The sequence below is a fragment of the Lepisosteus platostomus genome, chromosome 15, assembly GCF_059453375.1.
Source record: "Lepisosteus platostomus isolate fLepPlt1 chromosome 15, fLepPlt1.hap1, whole genome shotgun sequence".
In the NCBI taxonomy this organism is placed as follows: domain Eukaryota; kingdom Metazoa; phylum Chordata; class Actinopteri; order Semionotiformes; family Lepisosteidae; genus Lepisosteus; species Lepisosteus platostomus.
Window position 1 is genome coordinate 16,833,464 of NC_142625.1, and position 26,945 is coordinate 16,860,408.

Sequence of the window (26,945 nt, forward strand, 5' to 3'; positions counted from 1 at the left end):
TAGGATTCCATATATATTTTGATTTTATTTATACATCACAGCCTATGTACCTTACAGCACTAAAACATCTGGACTGAGTAAGATTGCATGTCACTCCTCTCTAACTTAAAAACAAGCCTCTTGTTTCTTTTGATGTCAGGACACAATTCTGATTTCAAGATTCTCATTGATTTACTCATCTGTACAGCCTCTCATTACTGCTGCTGTGCATTTCTGGTTTCTGGTTTCAAAGAACAGTAGGCATTTATGTTAGCAAAAAAGCACAGTGGACCTCCCACTCTTGTATGAGACGTAGAGGCACAACAACTTTGGCAAGGCTGTGTCTAAATTGTATTCCTCCAGAGCAACATACACTTTTTCTACCTGTCAAAGAAGAAAAACAACACACTCATCTTATGCTAATAATTTAAAAGTGAGCTTGAGTGATTATTTTAGCGCATAAATAAGCATGGCCTTGTAAATAAAATAGCTTTTAGGTAAGGCATTATCACAAATCAATTTAAATGTTGTTTGAACAATTGACAGTGACATTGTGGAAAATTAATAGTATGGTTTAGCATACAATCACATGGTTGCTGAACATTTAGAAAAAAAATAGTACAGACTCAACAAAAAAAGAGATCCTTTGAGATTCAGAGATAATTCGCTGTTCCTCACCTTCAGTTTACAGTTATCTGTTTCTTGTTTTTAAAGGAAAGACAAAAACATACAAAAGAAGGAAGTTAACCTTCTTCTTTTGCCAGGTGGTTTCTTTTAAAAAGTGGTGAATAGGTACAAGAAGCTGAAGACTGAACCCAGTTTTTCACCCCGCTGTAAAAACTGCTGTTATTGATCAATGTACAGTAAGTGGCTATTTGCATAAGACATTGACGTCTCTGACCCCATAATGAAAATCACCTTCAATTGAAGTGTTAGAAGAATTAAAAAGTAACTCAATCCAAAAAAAACCCAACAACAATGTGATAATCTCTAATAATAAAACCTCTCTGACTGACATCGCTGAGTTAATGAAATCACCCCCTGAGGCCTTTCCACGGCAGGTCTCCCCCTACTGCCTCTCCAGCACAAAAACAAACTTCCTGGCCCAATTATTCATCACTTACTTTAACCTTAGCAGTACTGTGTAGAGACACCCCTCCACCACCTTCAATCAGCAGACAACCTAAACGTGTATAACATACTGTAAGAGTTTATGTATTAGCAGTTTGCTTTCCTCTTGCAATGAAAAGTACTCGAGTGTTGTGATGAAGATCTTATTTGCTCTTCTCAGAGGGGTTCAAGATGGTCACAGGATCAGTCTGGACACCTGCATCTGACAGCCTTTTCGGTCCCTGTTTGTGAGCCAAAGACAAGGAAAGCAAATGAGAATGAGAAATGATGACCACTATTATATAGCTATAGTCTCGTTTCCATGTGAAACAGTATATCAATCCTTCTGTTAATTTTCGGAACACTTCATCCAATTTAGGGAGCCTATATTGGCAAGGTACACCCAGGATGGGAAGCCAGTCCATCACAGGGCAACACACCAGGGCCAATTTTCTCAGAACTCAATTAAACTACCAGCATATCTTTGGACTGTGGGAGCACCTGGTGGAACATACAGACTCCACACAGACAGCACCCCAGGTCTGGAATTGAACCCGGGCCCCAGCATTGCAAAGCAGAAATGCTAACCGCTGTGCCACCATGATTATGGCTAATAGAAAAAATATCCTGAAAAATTGAAAGAGTTACTCCAGTGGACAACTTCAGGATTAATAACCGGAAAAGGACCTGGGGACACAACTGGAAATTGAAAGGTAGTATATTTAGGATTTAAGATAGGAAACACTTCTTTACACAAAGAATAGCAAGTGTCTGGAACAAGCTGTACAACCATGCTGTTGGAAGTTGATTCCAAGAAACAGCTGACATCCTCAGATCAATTCAAGTTTACAACCGTTTTTTGTGCAATATATGCCAGGGACATTTATATTTATATCTATATCTATATTTACATCTATATTTATATTCATATGTGTGATACGATTTTTCTGCGTACTGTTCTGTTCTAGTTTGTTCTTTGTGTGTCCGGACTGTGAGTAACTCTTTCAGTGCACCCCTCACTGTACTGATTGTATTGTATGTATTGTACTATTATTATTATTGTATCATTCGTTACACTGTGGCTGTGTTGTCTGTGTAAAGCTGCTGTTGCACTGCAATTTCCCTCATGGGATCAATAAAGTATCTATCTAATTCATTACTTATATAACTAGTATGTTATGCTCTTTTGTTGAAGAGAGACAGCGTTTGGAATCCCAATAATTATATCATAATAGTGTCCATTCCTGCTTATTATCTGGCATCCCCTGTGGAAAGGTGATGTCCAGTATTACTCCTTGGTAGAAAATAATGTCAGGTATAAGATTAGTCTAACATTACTGTACCTGAAGATAATACAAAGCCACAAAAATATAGTATTTAATTTTTCTCAAGTATGAAAACTAATTTTTGAGAGATTTGTGGATTTATGTTGACACATTAATTCTTATTAAATCTTAATTCTCTAATACCCACACGTAAGAACCATAGGGCTATAAACCAACGAACTGATGTAGCCTATTTGGTATGTAAGGAATTAAATACTTTAGTCAAATCTTGTTTTAGAATGAAGAAACGTTACATGCGCAACAGTTTGTGCACGTCACATTTTTAAAATTAATTTATTATGTGACATAATGAGTACTGCACTGTGCTATTTTTTTTTTCACTACACAGGCCTTTTGTCTGACACGCCCCGTAAGCAATTATTAGAGATAAAACCACAAACACGCCCTTCTTTAATAGCATCGTTATTCTACTTTTCCAGTGGAATGCTAGTACCGCCACCTAGTGGTAAATCAATAACAAATAGCGCAATACAACAACTGGTTGGCAAAAGAAGAATCTGCGTTCGGAGACCTCTTTTCCACTACAAAAAAGCATATCGCTTAGCTAGAAAGGAACTGGTTCTGAAACTTCACAATGTAAAACTGAAGGTTTCTTTACATTCTAAACAATTGCCCCTACCACAGTTCTCAGCTAAAAGCTAAAAATATTTCCCAGTGACTTTTTAATATGTCATCTCATAATACATAAACGTCTTCCTAGTATTGGAGAAAAAACACAATAAATATATTCTAATGTTTGCTGTTTGTATGCAAAGATACAACTACCTGTTTGAAAAAAAAATCTTCCCCAGGGATTCAGAGTCTAGAGTCCAGTGTTTATAGATTTTTTTCACCTCTTCTTTTCTTTTGGGAGGATCTGAGTGTAGACTGAGGATATTAAATTACTTAGACTGACAGAGTGTTGAAAATGCACCTTGATTGCAGGGTGGAGTTCATCAGGTTCTGATCAGGGGGTGCTGTTTTGCTTTTTGTTAAAGAGTAGTCTTTCTACATACATATTTTCAAAGGTGCATACACTCGTCACCAGGGTCATCATTCAGAATGTGAAGTCCCATTTTGCTTTGTTCTCAAATGAGGTGTAATTTCTTCAATCTGTACTCTCTCCGGGACACTCCCTTTTCTATTACTGGAACATTTGTGATGTTAAATCTATTTTTATATATATCTAACAAGGACTCCTGGTGTTGTGATGTCTGGAGACTATGATAGGCGTATATTTCTGTTCCACCTAGCAACACTACTTCGCACACGTTCGACACCAAAATCAAGCTGAACATAAATAAAAACAGCCCATTAAGAGCTCCACCCACAGGAACATGAAGGCAGATTATAACTTGCAAATTCTTGATTCACAGAGACAGCAGTAGACTGGGACTGCACAACAGCTCTTTGCTAAATTCTGAATTGAACACTGTAGCTCTTTCTAAGGTGCCATTGGACTCACCGTGTCATTCTTAACAGTTTAATCCTTGCCCAGATACTCAGTACGGAGGGCATCCACTTCTTAATGATCTTAATGATCACCTTCAGCCTGCTCAAAGGTTATTAAGGGCCTCCAAAGTTTTTATACCCTTCTCCTGATCTGTGTGTTTTTACATCTTTTTTTCTGAGTTGTTTTGAAAGATTCTTAGTCTTCATGGCTGAATCTTCAATTCAGTTCAAAATACTTTATTCATCCCCAGGGCGGCCGAATAATCTAACTTCTAAAGTTATTTTTGCTTTATCTTTGGTTGTGCCTCACTGAGGGACCTTACAGAAACAGGTTTATTTGTTCTGAAATCATGGGAACCACTATTGCTCCACACACACAGAGGTAATTCTATGAGATATGTGAGTTGGCAACAGAATGTTTTGCCCCTGATCTAACTTACTGTATGTTTACCAAAGGAAAGGAGGGGGATACTTGGCAATCAGCATATTTTAGTTTCTGATTTTTCTTTGTGATTTGTGCCGACACGAACCATCCTTCACCTGCAACAGTGTTCAGTTTGAGCAGTCAAGCTTTAAAAAAAAATGTGTATACCTCATCTGTCATTCAGCGAAATTGGACTTCATTGGAAGGGGGTGAATATTTTATAAGGTACTCTGTACATAGTGAATATAATCAATTAAACACATTTCATATATATATACAGTATATATGGATATTATAACCATAATAGGTTTCAGAATGAGCAGTTTGTGAAACAGGAACCAGTGGGCACGATTGGAAGATATGTGGGAGTGCCTTCAATACTGAGAACAGGCATTTGTTTACCCAAAGGGCTGTGGAAGCATGGAACAAGCTACCCAGCCATACTGTTGAAGGAGATACCCTGGATTCTTTCAAGAAATATCTGGATGGCATCCTGAGATCAATTAACTACTAACTAGTAAAAAGGACTCGATGGGCTCAACGGCCTACTCTGGTTTCTAATCTTCTTGTAATATCCCAGCGGCTCCCAGCCTAACCTGCCTGACGTGAAGCTGAGTGCTGCCGACATACCAGGCCTTTGAAGAACATGCCAATGGAGTTCCTCTTCTCCACCTTCTTGGTGGGCTCCCGCGCTGAGTCGTCTCCATTCTGCGAGCCCTCCGAGACAGACCTCTTTTCCTGAGGGACTTCCAGAGTCTTGGATTTCGGGGTGGTCTCTGGCTTCCTGCTCTTCTTCTTTTCCGCTTCGGGGACGGGCTTGGCCTCCTCCTTGGTTTCCTGACTTGTTGCCTGAATTTCTACTGGAGAAGTCGAGGACTTTTCCTTCTTGGAACCAGGAAAGGAGAAATATGAACAAAAAAGGAAATGAATGAGGGAAAATTCATGGTGATTAGAGGACTTGTTTACAGTATATAGAAAACTAACAGTAGATTTATTACACCAGGGCTACTCAACATACTGTATGGATCTTCCACTCCAATCCACTGCATTATAATCAGCGTAATAATAACAATGAAATAATTGAATAGACCCAACCTGAATAGTTTAACGTTCTTTTTGTGCAGATTGGAATGGGTGCAATTTAAGTAGCCCTGGGTTACAGATTTTTTTTTTCCCACATGTGGCAGGACAGCCATCCAAGAAAAAAAGAAACCAGAAGAGAGAACAGCAAGTGAAGGATCCCTTTTCTCCGCAAACGATCTGGAAGACGCTGCGCATTTTGGATTTGCCATAAATCCCTGGGCTGGTCTTAGAAGCAAACGAACAGAAAAGGACAGTGGAGTTCTGCTTAAATGAGAATAAAAAAGAGTGTCGAGAAAAAGTTTGTGAAATTGTATGGCCTTTCTAAAGAAATATCAAGCTCTGTTTATGGAACAGAAATCGTGACGGAGGGTTACGGACATGAGTCTTGCACTGTGGGCCTTCTGTAGTGCATATCTCTCATCCTCCTCCTGCCATCTAAACCCCTGCAACCCACTCTCAATCCTTGTAATACTTGCAAAGATACTAATTCCCTCAGCTACATAAGCTACGCTCATCATACTCTGCATATCTTGTTCATGTCTTGCAAATCTATCTTGCATAGAATGTAGCTTCTTATTGCCTCGGGAGGGTCTTTCACATTCTTGTAAATCAAGGCACTTCAGTCTTCTTTGGGACACACTTTCACACGTGAACATTCAATGAGAGTGATTGTTATCTGCACACGTATTAAAAGATGCACGTCAGCATGCCTTGTCATCTTTTCCAGGAAGTGCGAGATCTTTCCTTGAAAAATTCTGATTGTTCAGAATAGCAGCCTTTGTTTCCATGCAGTTGTGTCATCAGGCAAGCTGTTACTTAAAAGCAGGCAAACAGTTTCATAATGCAGCCATGGCTACAGGTGGCTACCTGACCTAAACTGTGAGAAATCCCATTAAATGCTGGATTTCAGGAATTAATAATACTCATCGTGAGTGAATCTGTGCCATATATTGCTTTGGTAGGTGTTGGGGAAAATATTTCAAAGTTCATATTATTATTATTATTATTATTATTATTATTATTATTATTATTATTATCATCCCACTTAAGTTATTTGGGTAAAATGTGAAGTTTGTTGTTTTAACTAGTGCATACTCTCAAATATACCACCAACAGCATGCTCAGCTAAAGATGCAGAATTATTACTTTTAGCTGCTAGAAAGGTGACAGACAAAATAAACTCCTTTGGGAAACCATGAAGCAGAATCAAAGAAGATTTTTTTAAATATGAACTCTTGGAAATAATAACATTATTAGAAAATAATTACAGCATGGTGTGGAGTGAGTTTTAAATATCTGCTTGGTGTTTTAAGGCATCACAGAAGTTTCCTAAATGTAACTGGATTTTTTAAAGTCACAGTTAAGGTTAAAAGGGAACACTTAGTCATTTGCTTTTATTTTATAAGACTTTGCAGTTTCTGCAAAAAAGTATTTCTGCTTATAAATACATGTAGCTTTCTAAGCTGACTGAATATTATTAGAAACAAATATTAAATTCAGAATTTCAACAGCATCTCATCTTTTGTGTGCTTTTTATTTTTATAATTTGTTTTTATTTTTAGGTTTTAAGACAAGTCCATTCCTTGTGCACAAATGCACAGATCAAATCACGAGAAGGGGTCAACAGGAAGCTCACATTATGCGGGTGCAGCTCATTCAATGTGGTTTTCAGAAGAAGCCCCTATGGTTAAAAACTGACAACGGTGCTACAGCGTGGAAAATTCACATGAGAATGAGACCGTCAGGGTTCAGACCAGCGCCTGTCATGTGTAACAGCCTTCAGGAGCCAATAGAATCACTTCACAGGATCAACAAATATTTGAAGTTTATTAAGCCACTCTGAACTCATTATTTGACTCAGACAGAAGAAAACATGCGGAATCTATCCCTCAGGCTACCGCCTATTCAGCATGAACGTTTTGTACTCGGTTTGACTGGTACAGTTTTCACTTGTAAACTACAAAAACATGTAATAAACCCATTAGCTAGAACGAAAAAAGAAAACAAAAAGTAAGAAGAATAAGATAATAACTAAGACCACCACCAGGGACCTCCAGGCAAAACTGTTCACTTACTGTTGGATCAGAAACTTTGTCATTAACTTCCGGAGAATCTGTTTCACTTTCCTCCTCTTTGGGGGACTAAAATCACAAAAGTGAATTGTAAGATAAAAGGCGCAATATGAACGAGCCAAAGGAGAGCATCTGCTTTGATGCTTTTATTCGAGTACCTTGATTAAAAAATAGCTGCAGCTAGTTTCTAAACAAATACTTGATTAATTTTTGTGCTTTATGTGACTGGTCCTTCGTAGTGCATTGATTTAAGTTGTTTGGTCCCGAAGAATTAACAATACAAGAGCTGACCCTATGAGGGTCGCCTCATAGTTCTTCGGAGACATCTAGTGGTGAGAACGTGTACAGCGGAGGTAAACCAACAATTACGAAGGTATCTGCCTTATTTGGTTACTTCCAAGTCCGTTTCTCCATTTTGCAAAAAAAAAACCCAAAACACTTTTGTACTTACTCTCGGTTAACAAAGAGGATACATTATAGTTCCTTTGTATCCTTACCTTTTGTTTAAAAAACGAGATGAAATTAGATTTTGAAGACTTTTTCTCAGCTTCTTCGTTTGCGGACAACTCAGGCTGAGTGGGAGTTTCTGGGGTTTTGGAAATATCAACTTCAACCTTCTGAAAATGAAATAATAATTATTTTTAAAAAACAGTTCATGGATTTTATTTTGCAGTAGAGTTCCCTTCCCATTTTCTGCACATGAATCTAAAGATTTAAGGATTAAAATCAAATCCGTGAATTAAAACAGTAAAAGGGATACGTGTCCGAGTATTGATTTGAAATTAGCTGGAGTTCTTTTGGAGGTAGCAAAAGTCATCCAAAGTCTAAAGCTGAAATAAAAACCTTTCCAGCTGTGAAGCTGTTTTTCTTTTTGTTTCTGTATATTGAATAGTTTGGCAAATTTGTAGAGGTGAATTAAAGGTTGCCCCTTTATTAGACGTGTCCAACATTCCCACAGCTCAGTGATGTCCATTCGAAATTCTAAATCGTCTACGTGATATCTCGCTTGAGACCTTGTAGACTGGACAAGGTCAGATATCTGACACACATCAGGGTTTCTCTGCTTGTCTTCTTTTGTGCCTCGTGTTTGTTACAGTTGTGTTAATGTTTACACGGCTGCCTGTTTGAATCTGGTGGGCCTGTGTGCAAATTAAATGCCTCAGAGTTCATTGTTCCTGCGGAAATGGTTCATTAACTTAAAAAAACAAAAAACAATTGAGAAATTACACATCAGTCTAGAAAAAGGTGTAAAGCAATTTTGGATTCGTTGGCATGAAATGTACAATACAAATGCAATAACTATTCACTTTTATCTTAACTTTTCTTTTTTAATTTTTAATATCACTAATTTGTGCGAAATCCAAATTAATCCAAAACTGAAAACCTAGTTTGGTGTATTTCGGAAGGGAAATGGGGTGAAAATCAGTTTGACATGTAAAATTCTGAATCTGCTTCTTACTTAATGGAATATAAACTGTTTGGTACAAAGTACTACAGTAATTTACCAGTAACAGCAACTGAACAATGCATTTGACCAAGTTTAGATATGAGCTGTTTTATTTCTTAACTTTTAGAATGGTTTAGCACATGAATGTAATAAAATTTGACTAATATGACTTAAAATGCACAATGAATCCAAACTGTAGAAACAATGAGGCATTCTAACACATTTGCACATGATACTGTAATCACATCTCATGCAAAATGCTTTGGAAAAGATTAGCGATTCGAGAGAACCTCTTCCCACACATGGCCAAAAGTAAGAAAAAGAGCCAATTCAGAAAGGCAAAGAAAACACATGGCATGCTGGAGGAGTTGGTCTTCCTCGGTTACCTTCTGATCTCCTGCTGGTGATTCTTCTTCTATCGTCTGTAGGGATGGTAAATTGAAGAGGCATTTTAACCTTGAAACAATACTCAACTCTCTGGGGTGTTGCAGTGAATGTCTTAATTATACAATGCCACGGAATGTAATAGTGATTAAATTAGAAATTACAAGACGTGTTACTGGAACAAAATCATTCCACGCACTGATAGTTTGCTGTGTAAAAAACTTGCTGTGTAAAAAAAACAACATTTTCTAGTATCGGTGCACAATGGATATTAAAAAGCCCACATAAGCAGTTTGCTTATCTTAATTTGAAATATCTGCTTGGGTCAGCTTTATTTATTCCCTTTAAAACTTTGATAACATCTGGCAGTTAACGCTACTGGTTCCCAGCTCCAGGATCATGGGTTTGATTCCAGTCTAAGGCAGCCGTGCCGATGGGGCGTGCATGTTCTCCTTGTGTTTGTGTAGGGTTTCACCATGTGCTCTGGGTTCTTCTCACCTCCCCAAAACTGGCTTGGTTTAATTACTGTTCCTAATTGTTCCTTTTTCTGAGGCCTCGTAGACTGGCATCACATCCAACAGAAGACAGGTTGCGTGCTCTAAGTCATGTCTTGTGCTTGTTCTTCTGGGCCAGTTTGCTATGACCCTCACCAGGATAAGGGGCTTTCTGATAGTGTTTGGATGATCAACATTTCAACTTTTAATAATACTGCAATGATTCTTCATCCTTCCTTCAATTCTTCAGCTCCTCCAGATACTCTTTTTTGGATTTCTAAGAGTCTTCCATGACCTCTGAGTAATGTGCATGCAATATTCCTAATATGGTTAAACTATGGTATTCTACAATTTCAGCATATAGAGTCTTATTTTTAAGACGGATACAAAGCAGGTTCTGTTGATTAAGTTTTGGCTGAAATAATTTTTCAAACACGACAAAGAAAAAAAAAAGATCTGCGTCCTGTTGTGAAACGTACAGTTTACTATTTGATATGGTGGGATGTATTCACAAAGGTAATTCAGAAATATTGGGTGAAGAATCTGTGCGTACTCGTATTTCTACACCTTTATAAGATTATTGCTGGAACTGGAGAAGTAATTGCAATACATTGAATGCAAAACCCTTTCAGTTTGTTGCACCTGATCAACAGCAGTTTTTCTTTATATCCAGACATACTTAGGTAGGTTAATTGGCTTCTGGGAAAACTGATCGTGATGTGAGTGTGTGCGTGTCTGTGTCTGTGTGTCTCCAGCTCTCCCGTGCCCCTGTACTGTATAAAGTGGTTAGACAATAGATGAAGAAATAATTGCTGGAATTGGAGCAGTTGGACCATGAGGTTGCATTCTCCTGTCTGGAACTGGAGAGCTGCAGGTACCTTTACTTTTTAATCTTGCTTTAACTCATCTCCTCCTTACACAGGATGTAAAAGTGGGGATATTTTTTTTTAGTGTGGTAATGCAAAACAATTGTAAATCGTTATTTTCATTGTGTGAATATTTGCCAGCAAGTATGTTGATTGCTATGAAAGGACATTTACAACCTTACAACCAACATATGTACAATGTTGGTAGTGGAATGTGATTTAGAATTGTGTAGCTAAGTTTGCAGAGTTCCTTAAAATAGATAAGTCCAGATGCGTGCATATTTTAGCATCGGACAATGTGTGCATATGATTTTGTTAAAATAACCTTGATTTCTCACAAATGCTTCTGGTAGGGCCAAATGAGAAGTTTTTTTTTGTATTTTCTGTTTTATTTCAATTTATAAACAACAGGTAGGTTTAGTGATAAAACCTTTGTGGAGCTGTAGGTTACCTTTGGGCGGAAGAGTTTGCTGAAGGGGCTTGATGTTTCCTTGACCGGTTTCTGCTTCTCTGCAGCCACAGGCTCTGCAGTTGGCTCCTTGGGACCTTCTTTCTGGGCAGCTTTCTGACCTTTGGTGGCCGAATCACCTTTGCTGTCCACTTTAGGGGCTTCTGCTGGTGTGGTTGCCTTGGCAGCTTTGACAGGTGATGCAGCGTCCACTTCCTGTACTCCCTGATCAGGGAACAGACATTATAGCGTATCCTGTGCTCCTCACCATGGCAACCCATGACCAACCCAGGAAGAAAATACAGTAAATATTTTCCTCTTCGGTGTCATGTTGAAAATAAAAAAGGAGATATACCGGTTCTGAGTTTGGCTGGGGAAGCTCGGTGCAACTTATTGACTTTTGCTGTCTTTAAGTACAATAAAACATCAAGTGATATACAGTATGTAGAATACCAGCCTGTCTTGTTTATTCCTTTTAGAATTCCTTTTCTTTCTCTGGGACTCAAATCAGTCACTAGAAATACACAATCTCACAATCCAAATCACTTTCAGCATTCTGAAAACTTTTGACTTAACATTTGCTGCTAATTTTCATGTGAACATATAATTTAGAATGTAGAAACTTGCCACTAGAGTACTAACAGTTTTGTATATCATGCTTAAAAACATATTGATATTATGCATAATTTATCTTGCTTGTTAGCAAACAGTAATAGATAATAGTTACATAGCTGTGTCAAGATGGAAATCTTTGAGAATTTGTTGTGGTTTTTCTCTTAGTAAATCAGGCAAAACCTTGATATCCAATTTGTGTCTATATAACATTTTTAATGCATGCAATGTATTATATGATCAGAAAAAGTAATCTTAACTTTTCAGTGTTTTCAGTTCATGGTTGTAAATACTTACATTTGGTTTTGTTTGTGGGATTTCTTTCACTGAAGACTGTTGAGCGTAAAAAGAAAATATTATTAGAAAAATAGAAGCTTATTTGTGGTAAGTTTATGTTTATATTCTGTTATTCATCTTAGTTTGCTTTTTTTCTGACAGTAGCTTCCATATGTTCCCTTAAGTACATTCTGTGCGGGATGCATGGTTCCTTTGTGTTTTGAAGTAGCAGCAAACAAGTCCCATGACAATGCATTTTTTTTATAATACTCTGTCATCTCTGTACTGCATACCTATCTTCTATTCCTATAACAAGACCCTAGAAATCACTGCAGTTGCAGCTGCTCAAAATCTAATGTTTAGTTTTGTGAAACAATCAAGTCACAGTTAGATTTTGCTACTTTGTTTTTACTTTAGGTTTGCAGATGGACCATCACAGACACTGAAAAATTGTGCTGTCACTGCCTTTTTGATGGTGTGAACACTGCAAACATGCCTCCAGAAAATTCTTTTTGGTCCAGGGCTTTCCAGATAAACAACTAGATATGCTTATATACAATAGAAGCAACCCTTAGCTGAAATTTCCAGGACTTCAATCCAAAAGTATTATTCCAGTGTTGGATTTTACGATCACTTCGTAGAAATGGTTAACCACACCATTGGCTTATGTTGTGGGCTAACAAACAAGAACATAAGAAAAATCTCTTAACAGTACCTTTTGCCTGAAGAGCATGCTGAAGGGACTAGGCGAAGAGTCTTTTTCTGTTTTCTGTTTGGTGGAAGAATCCTGCTCTTTGGATTTGGATGTATCGCCCTGCGCCTCAGTTTTCACTGTTGTTGGAGGAGTTGACTGGACACCTGAGGTCTTCTCCATTTTCAGCATCTTCTGCTCCTTCTCAGTGTTGGTCTTTCCTTCTGGCACCTCACAGGCTTTCTTCTGCACATACGAAGATGGAAGAGGAGAGTGGATGGGTTTCTACCTATTGTACCTGGAATCCCAACCACATTGACAGTGAGATCAGGTGCTCAGTCCGCAAACAGGGAGGGATTGCTTTTCTGTGAGGCGTTTATGATCGTGTGCTTTGTTCTGGCCAAATACAGACCTGCAGACAGACACACATGGAAAAGCAAACAGGACAGCACCGTGTGCAAGAAGGATATGCAAATTCACAGCCTGAGCATTTCTTAAACAATAAGAAATGTGCTTATGCTCTTTTTATTCTAGTTTTCCATGAAAGGACTATGACTTCTTAGCCAATTTTCTAATGGCCACTGAGCCCCCTATTAGCCCCTCCCCCAGGAGGGGAGAGCCGCCACAGAAAGACTGTCACTAGGCTAAAGCCTAGCAGGGTGTGAATGAGAAGACACATGAATGAAAGGGTGGAGATTCTCATAAATTGTCCTTTCAAGTTAAACACAACCTTATTTCTAGTAACCCATTGATTTTAGGAAGGAGGTGAAGATATTGGAGTCTGTCATAAGACTTTTTAGGCCGGTTCAATGTCAGTAGCCATGATATGCTCTTCCCTTGGTGATCTCTAGATTCTTATGGAACCATTTTTTGGGCGTTGTAATGTAAAAGTCTCACATCCTGCGAACAAAGCTTTGTGAAAATTATAATACTTCTAGATACTTCTGTGGTTTGTTAGCTGTATGATACTTATTCCTTTATTTGTTTGTTTCTTGGTATGGCAGTTTTCTAATTGCAACCCTTCATAAATTGCTTTCAGTAAAGTTGTGAGATAACGCACAAAGTAAAGGAATAATTTTTTTTTCTCCAGTACTCTTAATATGCCTGCTTGTAATAGTGATCCATACACCTGGACAATCATTCTCCTTCAGTTATTGAAGGGCTTAATTTGAGAAATTGAGAGCAAGAAGATGAAAACTGGATAGTAATAGGTTGATCAATGACTTTGGTTGAGTTTTCTATTCCATCCATATGTAGAATCAGGTTTCGTACTTTTGTTCATGCACTCATAGGCTTGTGTACAAGTGAATGGCTCCTTTTCTCTATAATGACATTCAACATGTCTATGTCCATGGTTTCCATGGGCTGGAATCTGGTTTCCAGTCATTGTGTTAAGTAAGGCTGGTTGTTAAGTTAGGTGCTGTTGTTGAGCAATGTGCATATATTAAGCTCTGCACTCTGCAAACCTTGAAACCTTGAAACCCTGAACTCAACCTGACTGATATTCTCTGTAATCTTAATGCATTTAAAGCCAAGAATGGGAGGCATTTCTTTACCCAAAGGGATAAGGGAGAATGGAGGAAATTACCCAGCCATGCTGTCCGCCTGGCTCCTGTTAAGAAATGGCTGGATGAGATCCTTGGATTAATTAACTGCTATTTACCAAATGAACGAGAAGGGCCAAATCACCTCATCTCTCGTGTAACAGTTCTTACACATTTTTTTTCCAGGTTTATATTTTCGGGAATTAAATATCCAAATCAAAACACAATATGCAAACTAAGAATCTTACTGAAAATTCAGTCGGTTTTTCTTCAGGTCTCCATCATATTTAAATTAACTTTTCGCGATGTATTTGAGCGGTCTCTTTGGTAATGCTTTCGTTGCTTTAGTGCATGCGGTTATTTTATAAGTATAAGTTTATAACAAACGTTTTGATGAGTGCCTTGAATGTTTAATGTAACCTGAACCTGAAATCCTGCCACAAGCAGAGGAATGTGGAATGTCTTATGTAATTGCTGGGTATGAAATCTCAAAAAGCCTATCATTCTGATTTTGATATCTGATGGATTTCTCCTAAATTAATCAGTGTATAAAAACTGATTTTAAAAACTGTACAGTTTACCTTCTCCTTTGAGACACCTGGAGACTCAGGCTCTGCTTTGGGAGTTTTACTTGGTGTCGCCTGGTGTCAGGAGAAAGAAATCACAACAAAAACTCTATTATACATATAGTGCAATATGTGTTATACATATGTCAGCAGTACAGGACAGGGACAAGACAGCACACTTCACACACAATGCTTTTCTACACCTCCTCAGACCTATAAATGGGATATAAAGAAACGTAAAATTTGAAAGAAATTTCATCTGCTTTGATGTTTTCCAAACAACCAAATAACAACATTAAAGAAACAGCAAGTGTTAAAAAACTCAGAGAAGAGACCTCAATGGTTTTTTAGCTGAAACAAGCTTTACACAATGAAATGTGTGCCTTTAATTTTTCTATTGACCACATTGTTGAGTGGAAATATTCAGCTATTATTTCATCTGAGATTTAGCTCCTTCTCAAAGGAGCTTTGAGAAGTGAAGTTAAAATCTGCCATGCTAAGTATATTGGAAAAAAGTGGAGTGAAGTGCATCTAGGGTTCACATTTCAGATAAATGAAATGAACTATAACATATGTTATATACTGTATATTATAACTATTAAAATGATATATTATTGCACTGAAGTTAACAAGTGTGTATAAAGACCTTCATGTTTCCTACATGTTATGAAAAATGCGGGATTGTAGAATCCTTAGAGAGCTAAGAAAATAATAAGTATGTGTTCTCATGCTAATAAAGAACTGAAGGAATTTAAAGCATGTTCATCTCCCATCCATCTCCCTCCCCACCCCCAACACACATCCAGCTAGCCTCTATGCCCCTGAATGAATACCACACATGTATTCTCTGTTGTCTCTTCTATAGCACTCCTGACAAGGCATCAAGACTTGTTCTTTTGTTCCTACTGATTTCAAACTCCTCTCACAGGCTCTCCATGCACGCTGACACTTCAGAGGTAACAAAAGGTTATTGCATCTGAATCTGGTTTCTTTCCACACATAGGTTTGCATTATTCTAGCACTATGCTAGACCAACTCTGTAAAGGGAGTCCAATGGCAGTCCGCTCACTTTGGGAACCAACACAGTTCTTTTTATAAAGTGTAGATGGTTTAAGCTTCAGAACCTTTCCTATTGTACATTAAGAATTTCCTTTCTCGAAATACTTGGATGAGACACAGATGAGAGCTACCCTAACCAAAACAAAGCAAGCTCACACAAGCAATGACTTTGATCATTTACAGTAAAATACATGCTGACATCACCTGAAGGTCAGTGTCGTGGATTTACCAGCTTCTGTCATTACTCCAGGATAATGTTACCGCTGAAAATTGGATATGGTGTGGCATTTTATAAGCACTAATGACACCAAATTACAAGAGGAGATGGAAACTCCGTTTGTAGTTAACTATGAAACTATAAGATCATACAAGGTTGTTCCACACTCCATGTGTGATGGGAATATTTGTTTTTACATTTAACCTCTTCTGTATAGATGGAAAATAAGCTCTAGGACCTAAAAACCAAAACAGGTATTCCTCCAGAAGAAAACTTGGCAGTTTTGATTAAAAAGGCATTTTTCTTAAGACACTTCTTAAGCCGTTGTTTTCTCTGATGCCCTTTGAACCGGCTAATGTTTGGACCACAGTTTCTGACTTGTACAGTGCTAATGATGGAGCTATGGAACAGCGTTTTTCTTTTTTCTGGAGAAAGTAATTAAAATAATCAGCTAAATGAAGCCAGAGGACCCAACAAGAAGAAATACCAAAAGAGCATGACTTACAAAAGTTTTGAAAAAATTCATAATCTTCTGTGGCTGATCTTCTGTGGCTGCCCCCTCCTTTGTACTCTCCACTGCAATGGTCTCGTCTTTCAGGGTGCTGTCAACTGTCACGTTTGTAGAGATGGGAGTATTCACGGATTTACCTTCTGGATCTTGAAGTGCTGTCTCTGTCTTCTTTACGTTTCCCGGCTCCTGTTGCTCAAGCAAAGAATAAGTGTACTCTGGAGCAACAGGGACGATTACAATCTATTTGCTTTGTAAATCGTGGCATTGAAACGCGAGCACACATTTTTCATCCCAGGCCACAGCCCACACAAACACCCAACAATTGCTCTTTTATTAATCTGCAGTGTCTCAGCTTTCTATTACTATTCAGAAATGTTGCAGCTGGTTAGCTGCACGTGCTCTAGGCAATGAGGAATGCAAAGGCATTTTCCCCAAAAGTTTAGTTTTAAAAATCAAGTGGCCTCAGTAGAGTTTCTTAACACCTAACACTGTAAGTAATTTACAGACCCTGATTAGCGCTAATCCTGGTCTACTGCATAGTAAGAACATGAATACAGGCATGTGTAAATCCAATCCTGTGCACACTAAGAGTGGAGCATAGATTTATAGTGTTTTATTGAAAAGGATTTGCTGCTTGAAACAGAATGTATTTTGTTGGCCATACACGATAGCATGCGACTATTAAAAATGTCTGTAATAAACCATAAAAATGAAAATTTGTATCATTCCGCACTGAGCTTGTTGTTACAATGGAGTTCTTTGCAACAATACTTCATTGTCAGCTGTAAACAGCAGCAAAGGGAGGGAAAGATTTCTTTTTAAATTCAGGTTTTAATTTTCACTGATGAGACATTTTCTATGTACCTTTTTAAAATCACTGTTTATTTCTTTGGACAAGCGTTCTTACAGTCTGCGCAATCTTCCTGCCATTCAATAAGCACATCATTATTAGAGTGATCCTCCCTAATCTTTAATGCAAACACACAGGCACAGGGGTCCGACTCATTTGCCAACACTTCTGTTTTCTCCATTTTGCAATTTAGATACATTATGGTATTCAAATAAACAGATTGGGCTGCAGGCAAGAGGTCTCTGATGGCACAGCCCACCAACACAAATTCAAAAGAGATGGTTTCATTTCTTTAAAATATCAGTTGCTGAAATGTTTTTTTTGGAATTTGGCAGGGTTGTTGACTGCTTGTAGTCATACAACTGGGGAAACACAATCTTTGCTTTTGATAACAGTTAAAATGTAGGTTTATTATCATTGTTGTTGTTTCATAAGCCTCCACAAGAGGACCAAATTGGGAAAATCCCTGATATAAGTAATAATTAATTCCGGTTTTGCGTCTGCAAGTCTTTTCATTGCATTTGAATTGCCAGCTGACAATAGACAAGATGAATAGCTTTTTAAAGGCATTTAAATCGATCTCGTCTCTGCATTGTGATATTCCTGCACGTCGCTGTAGTTGACTGCACTGCGTTTTTGCAGTGCATAGTGCATAGGGGTTTTTGCCCCTATGAGTTACCTGTGAGTTGCATAATCTTTAATTATCAGTTACAGTGGAGAAAAGAGATGAGCCTAGGGAGTGATTAAGATTATTATTACATTTTAACAGCAGTGCACTTACAGTCTTAAGGCCATTGGTCAGCTGAACTTCTTTGGGGGAGCTCTGGGGTGCCGAGTCTCTTTTACTCTCTGAGGCAGCAAGCGGCTGCTGAGGCTTGTCGTTCACTTTGGCCTTCTCTTTGTCACTCTGCTTGAAAAGTTTATCGAAGAAGCCGGTCTTGCTCTCCCCGTTCTCCTGCCCTGCTGCCTCTCTGGGTGGCGGATCTCTGGGCGGCAGATCTTGGCCAAGCTTCCCATCTTCTGCCTGGGCTGCGCTCTGCTGCGGTGGGGTGGGCTTCAGAGAAACGGTCTGGTGCGCAGCGGGCACCGTGCCACTGGGGGGCTGGGGTGATGAATCAGTGGCACCCGTGGCTTCAGCACAGACTGGTACCGGCTGGGAGAATGACAGTGAGAAACTGGATTTGGCAGCTGGCAGCATTATCTTGGCATCTTTCCTGGTCTTGTCCCCCTCTTTTCCTGACCTGGAGCTCCTCTCCTTTGTATCCAGCGATGAGGGGAGTGCACTGTTCTGCTGCACAGCTGCTTCACAGTCTACTACAATAGAGAGGAGGTCAATTATCGGATTATCTGATTCGATGGAAAACATTTAAGATTTAAGACATTGCACAATGCCGGCATTAATCTAGCAGCTCACAGTAGAGTTAGAAATGATTCAATAGCGCAACCAGAGATACATACTCTAAAATCTTCTTATAATCAACATTCGTGTGCTCAACTAACAGGATAATTGAATGAATCTGAAGGCTTTTCTATCTCTGTAATACACATGATAGAACGATATTGTTGTGTACCATGGTATCTGTGCTCGAAAGTGTAGTACAGCCCAGAAAAATCATAAAGGAGCATGAATCTGTGCATACAACACAACATGCTGGGTAAACTTTGCACAAGCATGCCATTGTGTCCTTGGATCTGGAAACCGGAAGAGTGTGCACGAATATGTTACCTAGTAAAACATAGTAACATAGTAAAAACCAAAGTCCCTACTAAGTGCCATCTTAATGGTTTAATTGCTAATATTAGTGGCTGAGAATTGCTACGGTGGTTTAAAATGAAAATGGCCAGCATTCAACGAAAACATATTTCTTTGGGTTCAAGTACTTCTTTTAAAAATAATATGTTCCTGTTGTACGGCACAATCTGAATATTACATATCTATATAGTTCCCACAGAAAATACAAGAAAGATGTTTATAAGAACACTAGATTTGTGGAGAAAAGAAGTAAAGCAGTTTTACATGAAGGCCATGAACACTGACATGTTATCAGTGTAACTTATGGTTATGTTCAATATTTTCTGTTTTAATTTTGTAAGTGATAAATATTTACCCAAAACCTTTAAAAATGTTCTGGTTGTATTTCAACACAACTAAAGTGTATTTCAATTATTCTCGTTCAACAGTGTTTCTATAATGTATAGATATTTTTACAATAGACTTCAAATTGCTTTTGCTTAAACATTAGTTATCGTGTCTGAAAAAAGCAGTTTTCCAAAGTACTTTTGTATAATACTTGCATTATACAAATATACATTATGCACAAAAAATGCACGGTACTTGGTATATTAAATTTGCAACACTTATATGGCTTCACTGCTCTCTCAAAATCACTTCTAATTTACTGTCCTTTCCTTTCTGCGACACATTATTTCCAGAGCAATTTACAGTGCACTTATAATGTGCAGTGGAAAAGTTCTCCGTATTTACTTAGGGGGTGGTGCCTCTTTAATGTTTCAAATGATGTTTTTGCAGCCCGCAGTATTATTTCGTTCTTTTAATGAGTCAACAACAAACCCCATTGTCTCAATAAACCATGCAAATATTGTCTTATTAACCCCACTGTTTTTCTATTCTATAAGGTTGTATAACTCAAATAGACTATTTACTACATTTAATTAAAGCTTTTGTGTCACTACATAGGCCATTATAGAAAAATGTGACATGAGTTTAAAAGTAAAAATCTTCACTGCATTGTTCAGAATATTAGTGTAAATTATCCCATGTTAGCAGTGCAGACAGCTGGTGTACACAAACAATTCTATTTTGCTTTAGCAAGAATTAGGGGGTGGCAAACTTTTTTTAAAAAAGCACTGCCTGCTTCCTGGCTCATTGATCAATGAACTACACAGGCTAAAAGCTTAACATCATTAATACTGAGCAAAGAATAAGAAGTGAATGCTGCTATTGTCTATGGTATTACAGAAAGGCACACAGTAGTGAAAAATTAAATACTTTCAGTGTGCACACACTACAATGGTCTACTTCATCATTTAATAAAATTAGCATTACATCTGAAACGTGTTTCATTTGCAGTGCAATGCTTAAAGCTTTTTTTTATTCATAGTTGTATATGCAGTATTGACAATAGTAGCAATATAAAATGTATTGACAATAGATTGTTTTGTAATGTTGTATTATTACAATGCATATTGTGTCCAACATTTTTGGTGACATACAAGCTACTAAAAAGTATCATACCAGAGCCCTGATAAACAAATATTAAAACACAGTGAAAATGTGACATTGTTTGAAAAAACTACAAACTAGGAAGGAGTCTCTTGAATTTCAAGGAATTGTCCCAAGAGGACAGGTAATTAATCCTCACCGCTTTTGTTGGGAAGGATTTTGAAATGATCACCTTTTATTGTGGGACAAACTGTAGGCCTGATGTATCTGTAAAAAATGTGAGCACTTCTGGAAATGCTGAAGAAATCTGGATATTAATATTTTTATCTAGTGTAGTGTTGAAAATAAAACACTGCTCCCTTAAAAGCAACTTCAGCTTGTATATTTAATCAATCTTTACTAAAGGAGTTTCCAGCTTGGCTTGGCAAAGCTCATGGGCCTTTGGTGCAGCTAATTCTATTGCACACCTGTCAGAGAATATCTTGGGTGAAAAGAAAAACAAAGACAGTATAATAAGATTCAGTGATCATGATCATTAGGAGATTTATTATGGCACACCTATCTCAGATAACATAAAGGAATATTATTTTAACATTACAAGAAATGCAGTTTTATCTATTTGTTTTAAAAACGAATCTTATTGATATTATTCACTGGTCTACAAAGCTTCAGATTTTTCTGTTTGGGATACAATATGGTGCAGGTTGGATCACACTAGTCTTATCTCTGGTAGATTTAAGTTGTTTGTTCATGGGACTGATACAATGGTTATAGAAAGAGTAAAACAGGGTTTCAAAGAGACTCAGCTTTTCAGGAACCATTGCTTTGATACTGCCAATAAAGGTCAAATTAATTTGTTTTAGGTAAAATGTTTCATCAAGAAATGTTTTGGAGATTTAATGTATTTCTAAAGTATTCATAGAGTGATATAACTAGGGATATTTGCAGAATTCAATTAATTACATTTATCATCCTTTGCAAAGGTATTAACAGTCCACTTATTATCAATTTATCCATCCATCTGTCAATATTCTAACTGTTTCTACCAATGCAGAGTAGCCAGTAGCTAACCCGGCAAGCAACAGGAGCAATGCATAGAACACTCTGGGTGGGGAACATTCAGTACAAACTCCCCACAGATAGCAGCCCAGGTCCAATACTGAACCCAGAACCCCGGCGATGCGAGGCAGCAGAGTTAACCACTGCGCCACTGTGATATCAATTTAAAATGTCATTTTGTAATCCGTAATCTGAAGTATGACCAAAACAGGTTATCTGCCAGAGCTCTTGTGCTGTAGCTGATGACTTGTAAATGTGATCTGAGAAAACTGCAGTAGCTATAAGCTAATAGTGAAGTAGTAGGTAAAGGCCCTTTCAGAGATTACCAAATGTTCAGTATATGCTGCTTATATCAACAAATAGTTACTGGTAATGGTATCTCTGCTTTTTTAAAATCCAATTGAAAATATTTACATAAGGCCAACGCAAACAGGAGCTTTACCAAGTCAGTGCTAACACCCAGATTTTACACGGAACATTCTTAGTAGCTCTCGAAGGTTACAGTAATTAAAGATAACTTAAAGAAACAAATTCACTCCACCTAAATAACCTCACCACATGTTTCCAATTGAGGAATCCTTTAGAAATGATGAAGACAAGATAAAGTAATCTCTGGAAGATTACTTTTACTGTTTGCCTTGAGTTTCTGTATTATAGAGAAGTTCTCTAGAAGTGCCAAGTTCTGTCTCATTCAGAATTGCAAGGAGTTTCTTTGTTTAAATTGTGTGTGCAAACAAAGAATATGCAATGCACCTCTGATTCAGATAGGACAGAATTTCCCTGTTGAAAGTAAACTCAAGAAACTTATCTCCAAGTTGAACTTACAAATTGGAACCCTAAATTACTGCCTAAATTACTTATTATTTAGTTAGAACATATTAATTACAACTTGTAAGGATGAATGGCCATTCAACTCTTGAAGAGACAATATGACTGGAAGATAAGCTTGGGGGAATGCTCTTTATTGTCAACAGACATTGGAATACATAAAAATATTTCTAAGGCTATATTTTTAAGCCTGGACAGGCTTGAGTGAGCACATGGATATTGTCTGAACCAGAACTTCACAAAATTCGACATCTCTGCAGGCTTTTATTCCAAGTGACAGGAAATATGTGATGTAGCCAGTTTCATTATTTGTTTTTATTTAAGTTAATAATGTTTCACCCAAAAATATTTCTCAGTAGTAATGTGTCTGCCTCTCATGATTCTGTAAATCCAGTAGCAGTAACATCACTAAAACAAAATTGAACAGCCAGGCATGGGACACTTTAAATTCAGGGTTTTTTTCGGCTAAACATGGTCCTTTAAAAAAGCAGAGGCCAGACTTTCTGTTTAAGCATTTCTGTGAATGGAAACCACACTTTGAGACATCTAGCTGTGTAAACTGCATAGGAGCTTGTTTTTGAATTATTATGCCTGACTAATTTGAATAGCAATCTGAAGTTCTCTTCATTTGCATCATGTTGATTGAAATGTTTGGTGCCCTCGTTAAAATAAGGTCTGTCCCTGGAAATGTGATGGTGAGTAGGGTGTATCTTACTAAGACAGGTAATTGTTTAGGTCAACATTAGAGCACACGTCAGCATTGATCCACTGACAAATACAGTAAATACAATTGAACACATTTAATAATAAACTAGTGAAAAACCTCTGTTTTTCCTCATCTATTAGCTGTCAGTTCTGATGTCCATAGCAATACTTAGAAAGGTAACACATACTTAGATTTGAACACGTTAAAAATGATCAAAAATCAGCAATTTGTCTTTGATGTTTCTGATATTTGTGTGTAATGCATTGCCGTGCTTGGGCTTGTCTTGCAAGGTCTTACCCTGAGCTTGAGCAAGCAGTTTCTCATTTCATCGTATGCTTGTGGCACCATTTGCAGCACTGCCATGAAGCAGTACTGCACTGACGTGTTAAGGAATGCAGTGAGGAGCGACTATTCTTTAGCATACATACCCACATCACCAGTTCCATTGAGGGAAATTGTTAAAGGTTGGCCAACAATGCCCCCATTCTGAAGCTTCTGAGGAATGGGCTCTGCCTAAGACAAACATATTCATAAGTCTCAGGATCCCAGCTCATTTACTTCTGATTTGTAGTGCTGCATGAAAAATAAATTATCACAAAATAAATGCCTGTAACATGGGTAGAGTCATGTGGGATTGTTATGAGCCTACTTTTGCTTTTCTGTAGAGAAACAAAAAACATTATTTTTTCTCCAGGCTTGATTAGAATACCATCTTCTTTTATGCCAGTTTCCCTTTACTTGGGTATTTATCAGAAAACAGTGGCAGTTGTCATTACCTTTTCACACCATGTGTGCCTCCTAAAAATGTCTTCTCCAAGGCATTTGTTCTGCTCTGTCTGATTTGTGTGATCAAGAGAGGTTTTACGGCTGACTGCAGCTCTGACTAGCAGTTTCAAACAAAATGACAGCTTGTGTTGCCGCCACATTAAGAGGAAGTGGAAAAGGAAGAAGTTGCATTAATACCTGTGAGTCCGTTCCATTTTCTACTGCAGTTTCAGGACTGGACGATTCATTACCCATCTTTGTATGTTTGTTCAAGAAAAACCTGTGGAGCCGCAGAGAAAACAGTAATTCAACATCAGTCCAGCTAAGGTTCTTATTAAGAGCAATACGTTCTATCAATAAGACACATCGGAGACTATCTTAAAGAAGATACACTTGTCACCTTAATTCTTTATTAACTTTATCTTGTGGTGGAAAAAGGGATTTTTGCATGGTTAGCTGCCTTAGGTTCTGCCTTAGTGCACAACCAGGGTTCCTGCTGTGTTTCTGTCTCCTCCAGTTTGTGCTTGCTTTCGTGGAGCATGTGTAGTAGTGTGCAGGCAGTTTGTTTTACTGCGACAGGATTTTGGTACTACACTTTTGAATATATAATTGTGATGAGAGAATTTTGTTGGCCAAATACAAGAAATAGAAGTATTACTATGCAGCAGGTCTGCCAGTTGATGAGATCAAATACAGTATGCTAATTCTTATCAGATTTTTGTTATTTACAGTTGTGTGTAAGCATGCTGCACCCTTATTATAACAAGGCTCCCTCAAGCTCCTTCTGAAGCAGGAAGTGGAACATAATACCTCCTGCTTTTGTAACAATTAACCTGTAGTGATTGCTTTGTTGTGATCTGCTATATAGTCCATTGCAGGTACTTTAAGAAACGCACCAATATTTATGTTTTGCCTTTCATGCAAAAAAGAAAAAGAAAAATGAACATCTCCTGGAAAGTGTTGCTTTACTCTTGTATTTTACAACGTGAAAAATAAATCAGAACTTTAAATTCTCTTTAGCTTACGGAGGAATCCATACAAAAATTCCATGTACAATCGCTAGAAAAAAACATGAAAAGAAATGCATAATGATACCGCCTAGGAACTAAAATAACCAACAAAATAAATGCTTAAAATTTATCTTACACAACATGACTAAAGCACACAAACACACGAATAGTTGTCTTGAGTTAAGAGACTGTTTTTTTTTTTTACCTTGTAACACTTCCTCTGGGAGTATCTCTTACATCTCACAGGCTCTGGCTTTTGTAATTTTCTGGTTGGAACAACTGTCAGAAGAGGAGATGAGATTACAGGTCACCTTTATCCTCATGTGGATGTTCACTTGCTGTTAGCTGTTATATTAGCTCCAGTCCCTCTGTGAGTCACAATATGAGTAACCTGTCCAGGACACAGAAAATTCCTTCCCTTGTTTGACTGCAGGGGTGGAGCTCCCTGTTATTGATCTAGGAACTATCACTTTCACACTGGTCCAACAGCTGTCATTGACAATTGTTTGCTTGTTTGTGTACATGGTGGCTTGTTTTCTTGTACGAGGGAAAAGCTAAGATGTTCTCATGCTTGTAATGTAAAAAATGTCAGTCATTTCCCATAGATCTTCCTCCATAAGCAAATCCACTCCTGATTTTCTGAAAGAAGCTGCGGACATTTATATGTGCAAATTTAGTCAGAGAAAACATTTAGAAAAGAAATGTTTGTCTGTCTTTGAAATTGAAAACTACTTTTGGGAATTATGTCTGTCTGAAATGTTGGGAATCATTGACATACATTTGACAAGAAAAATGTTGAATACCCAGAGGATCGACTTTCTGCAGCCCCTGTGGTTTTGGGCATTTTGGCCGATGCAAACTTTACATGTGACAAGAAATAAGAATTAGAAGCCAGCTTTGTGTCTGTTACCATCATGGCATCGTGATGTGCCCTTTGACACAGTGGTGATGCTCATGTGTTTCAGTAGTCAACTGACAGGTAAATGCTATCAAGCACAGGAAGGTTGACAAGTGATATTTAAAGGAGAATTCAGTGAGTGTTTTCAGCTTGCACAAAATAATCCAATTTATTTGCATTCAGAAAAAAGTTTTTAAGAAGTGCTACTTTTATCAGTTTATTCTGAAATTTATTTGAATAGATAAAGCACATGGTTTTCCTGGACATCACTTTATCTTTGATGCATTTTCAAAGCTCCAATTCCTGTGTAGTTTTGATTCTGTGATAATCGTCTTCCTGTTCATCTTATGAATTCATCTTTGACGGTTAAAGGCATTCTTTTTGGAGAAACAAATCCTGCACATCGCTGTAGCACAGACCCCTGATTCAAACCACTCTCTGGCCTCTAACTCAGATTCTTTACATAATCACTTTGTTCTTTGGCTGGAACCTTGAAACAAGATACACAGAATTTCTGTGCTCTTTGACAGAAACTGTTGACTTCACAATTTTGCTAACATTGTAAAACATTGAAAACGTAAAAAATAACTTCAGCAACACAAATAGCAAGGCTTATGGAAGTCTGTGCTGTAAGCCAAATTGTCATTTGTAGTTTCTAAAGAATGTTTCAATATCTAAGCATATTGAAACAAAAAGTGTTGCAAATTTAATAGCACATGATGACTATAGTTTATTGTTATATATATCTTATTCTTACTGTTACAGCAATGCAAATTCTTTTCTCATGTGCAAATACTAGAGAAAAGAATAACTTATCAACGTTCTGTAAACACCAGACAGGTACTGTATAAGCTTTTCAATTTCGTGAGAAAGGCCAAACTCTAAAAGAGGAGTCCATTATTCATTTTTAAGAAATCATTTCAGCTGTATTACTTAAAAGCAATAAACCTATCAGCCCCAAGGATATGATTTTGACTCCTTGGAAATACAACAAAACATTTGTCTGTGGTGTGAAGACTACTAAAATTCTTTGTTACCATTCCTACAATCCACTAAACCAATACATTCCATTATAATTAAACAAT

General features: G+C 37.6%; 1 protein-coding gene across 7 annotated transcripts; it reads right to left on the reverse strand.

The window, feature by feature from the left end:
• On the reverse strand, positions 1-25,353 carry bcas1 (brain enriched myelin associated protein 1). Of its 7 annotated transcripts, none has more exons than XM_088607737.1 (14): positions 25,168-25,353; positions 24,151-24,232; positions 23,616-23,700; positions 18,192-18,724; positions 16,555-16,746; positions 14,789-14,848; positions 12,688-12,909; positions 11,994-12,029; positions 11,088-11,300; positions 9,279-9,314; positions 7,943-8,062; positions 7,449-7,514; positions 4,921-5,175; positions 1-1,331 (listed from the first exon to the last, which is right to left on the reverse strand). In XM_088607737.1, exons 2-14 carry the CDS (start codon positions 24,205-24,207, stop codon positions 1,254-1,256), a joined length of 1,953 nt encoding a protein of 650 aa, XP_088463863.1. In that variant the 5' UTR covers positions 24,208-24,232; positions 25,168-25,353; the 3' UTR covers positions 1-1,253. The 7 variants fall into 7 exon arrangements, with proteins under 7 accessions (XP_088463863.1, XP_088463862.1, XP_088463861.1 ...); XM_088607736.1 differs by having other exon boundaries at positions 4,921-5,172; positions 11,088-11,309; XM_088607735.1 differs by having other exon boundaries at positions 11,088-11,309; positions 18,192-18,721; positions 25,168-25,352.
• Positions 25,354-26,945: the final 1,592 nt, after the last annotated feature.

What these genes read in the sequence shown, in the direction of transcription:
- bcas1 (XM_088607734.1), bottom strand. Translation starts at nt 24,207, where the DNA reads ATGGGTAATGAATCGTCCAGTCCTGAAACTGCAGTAGAAAATGGAACG. An exon ending in CAATGGAACTGGTGATGTGG is followed by an intron (nt 18,725 to 23,615) that starts GTATGTATGCTA and finishes TCTCTATTGTAG; the next exon opens with TAGACTGTGAAGCAGCTGTG. An exon ending in GCAAACTCTTCCGCCCAAAG is followed by an intron (nt 9,315 to 11,087) that starts GTAACCTACAGC and finishes CCATCCCTACAG; the next exon opens with ACGATAGAAGAAGAATCACC.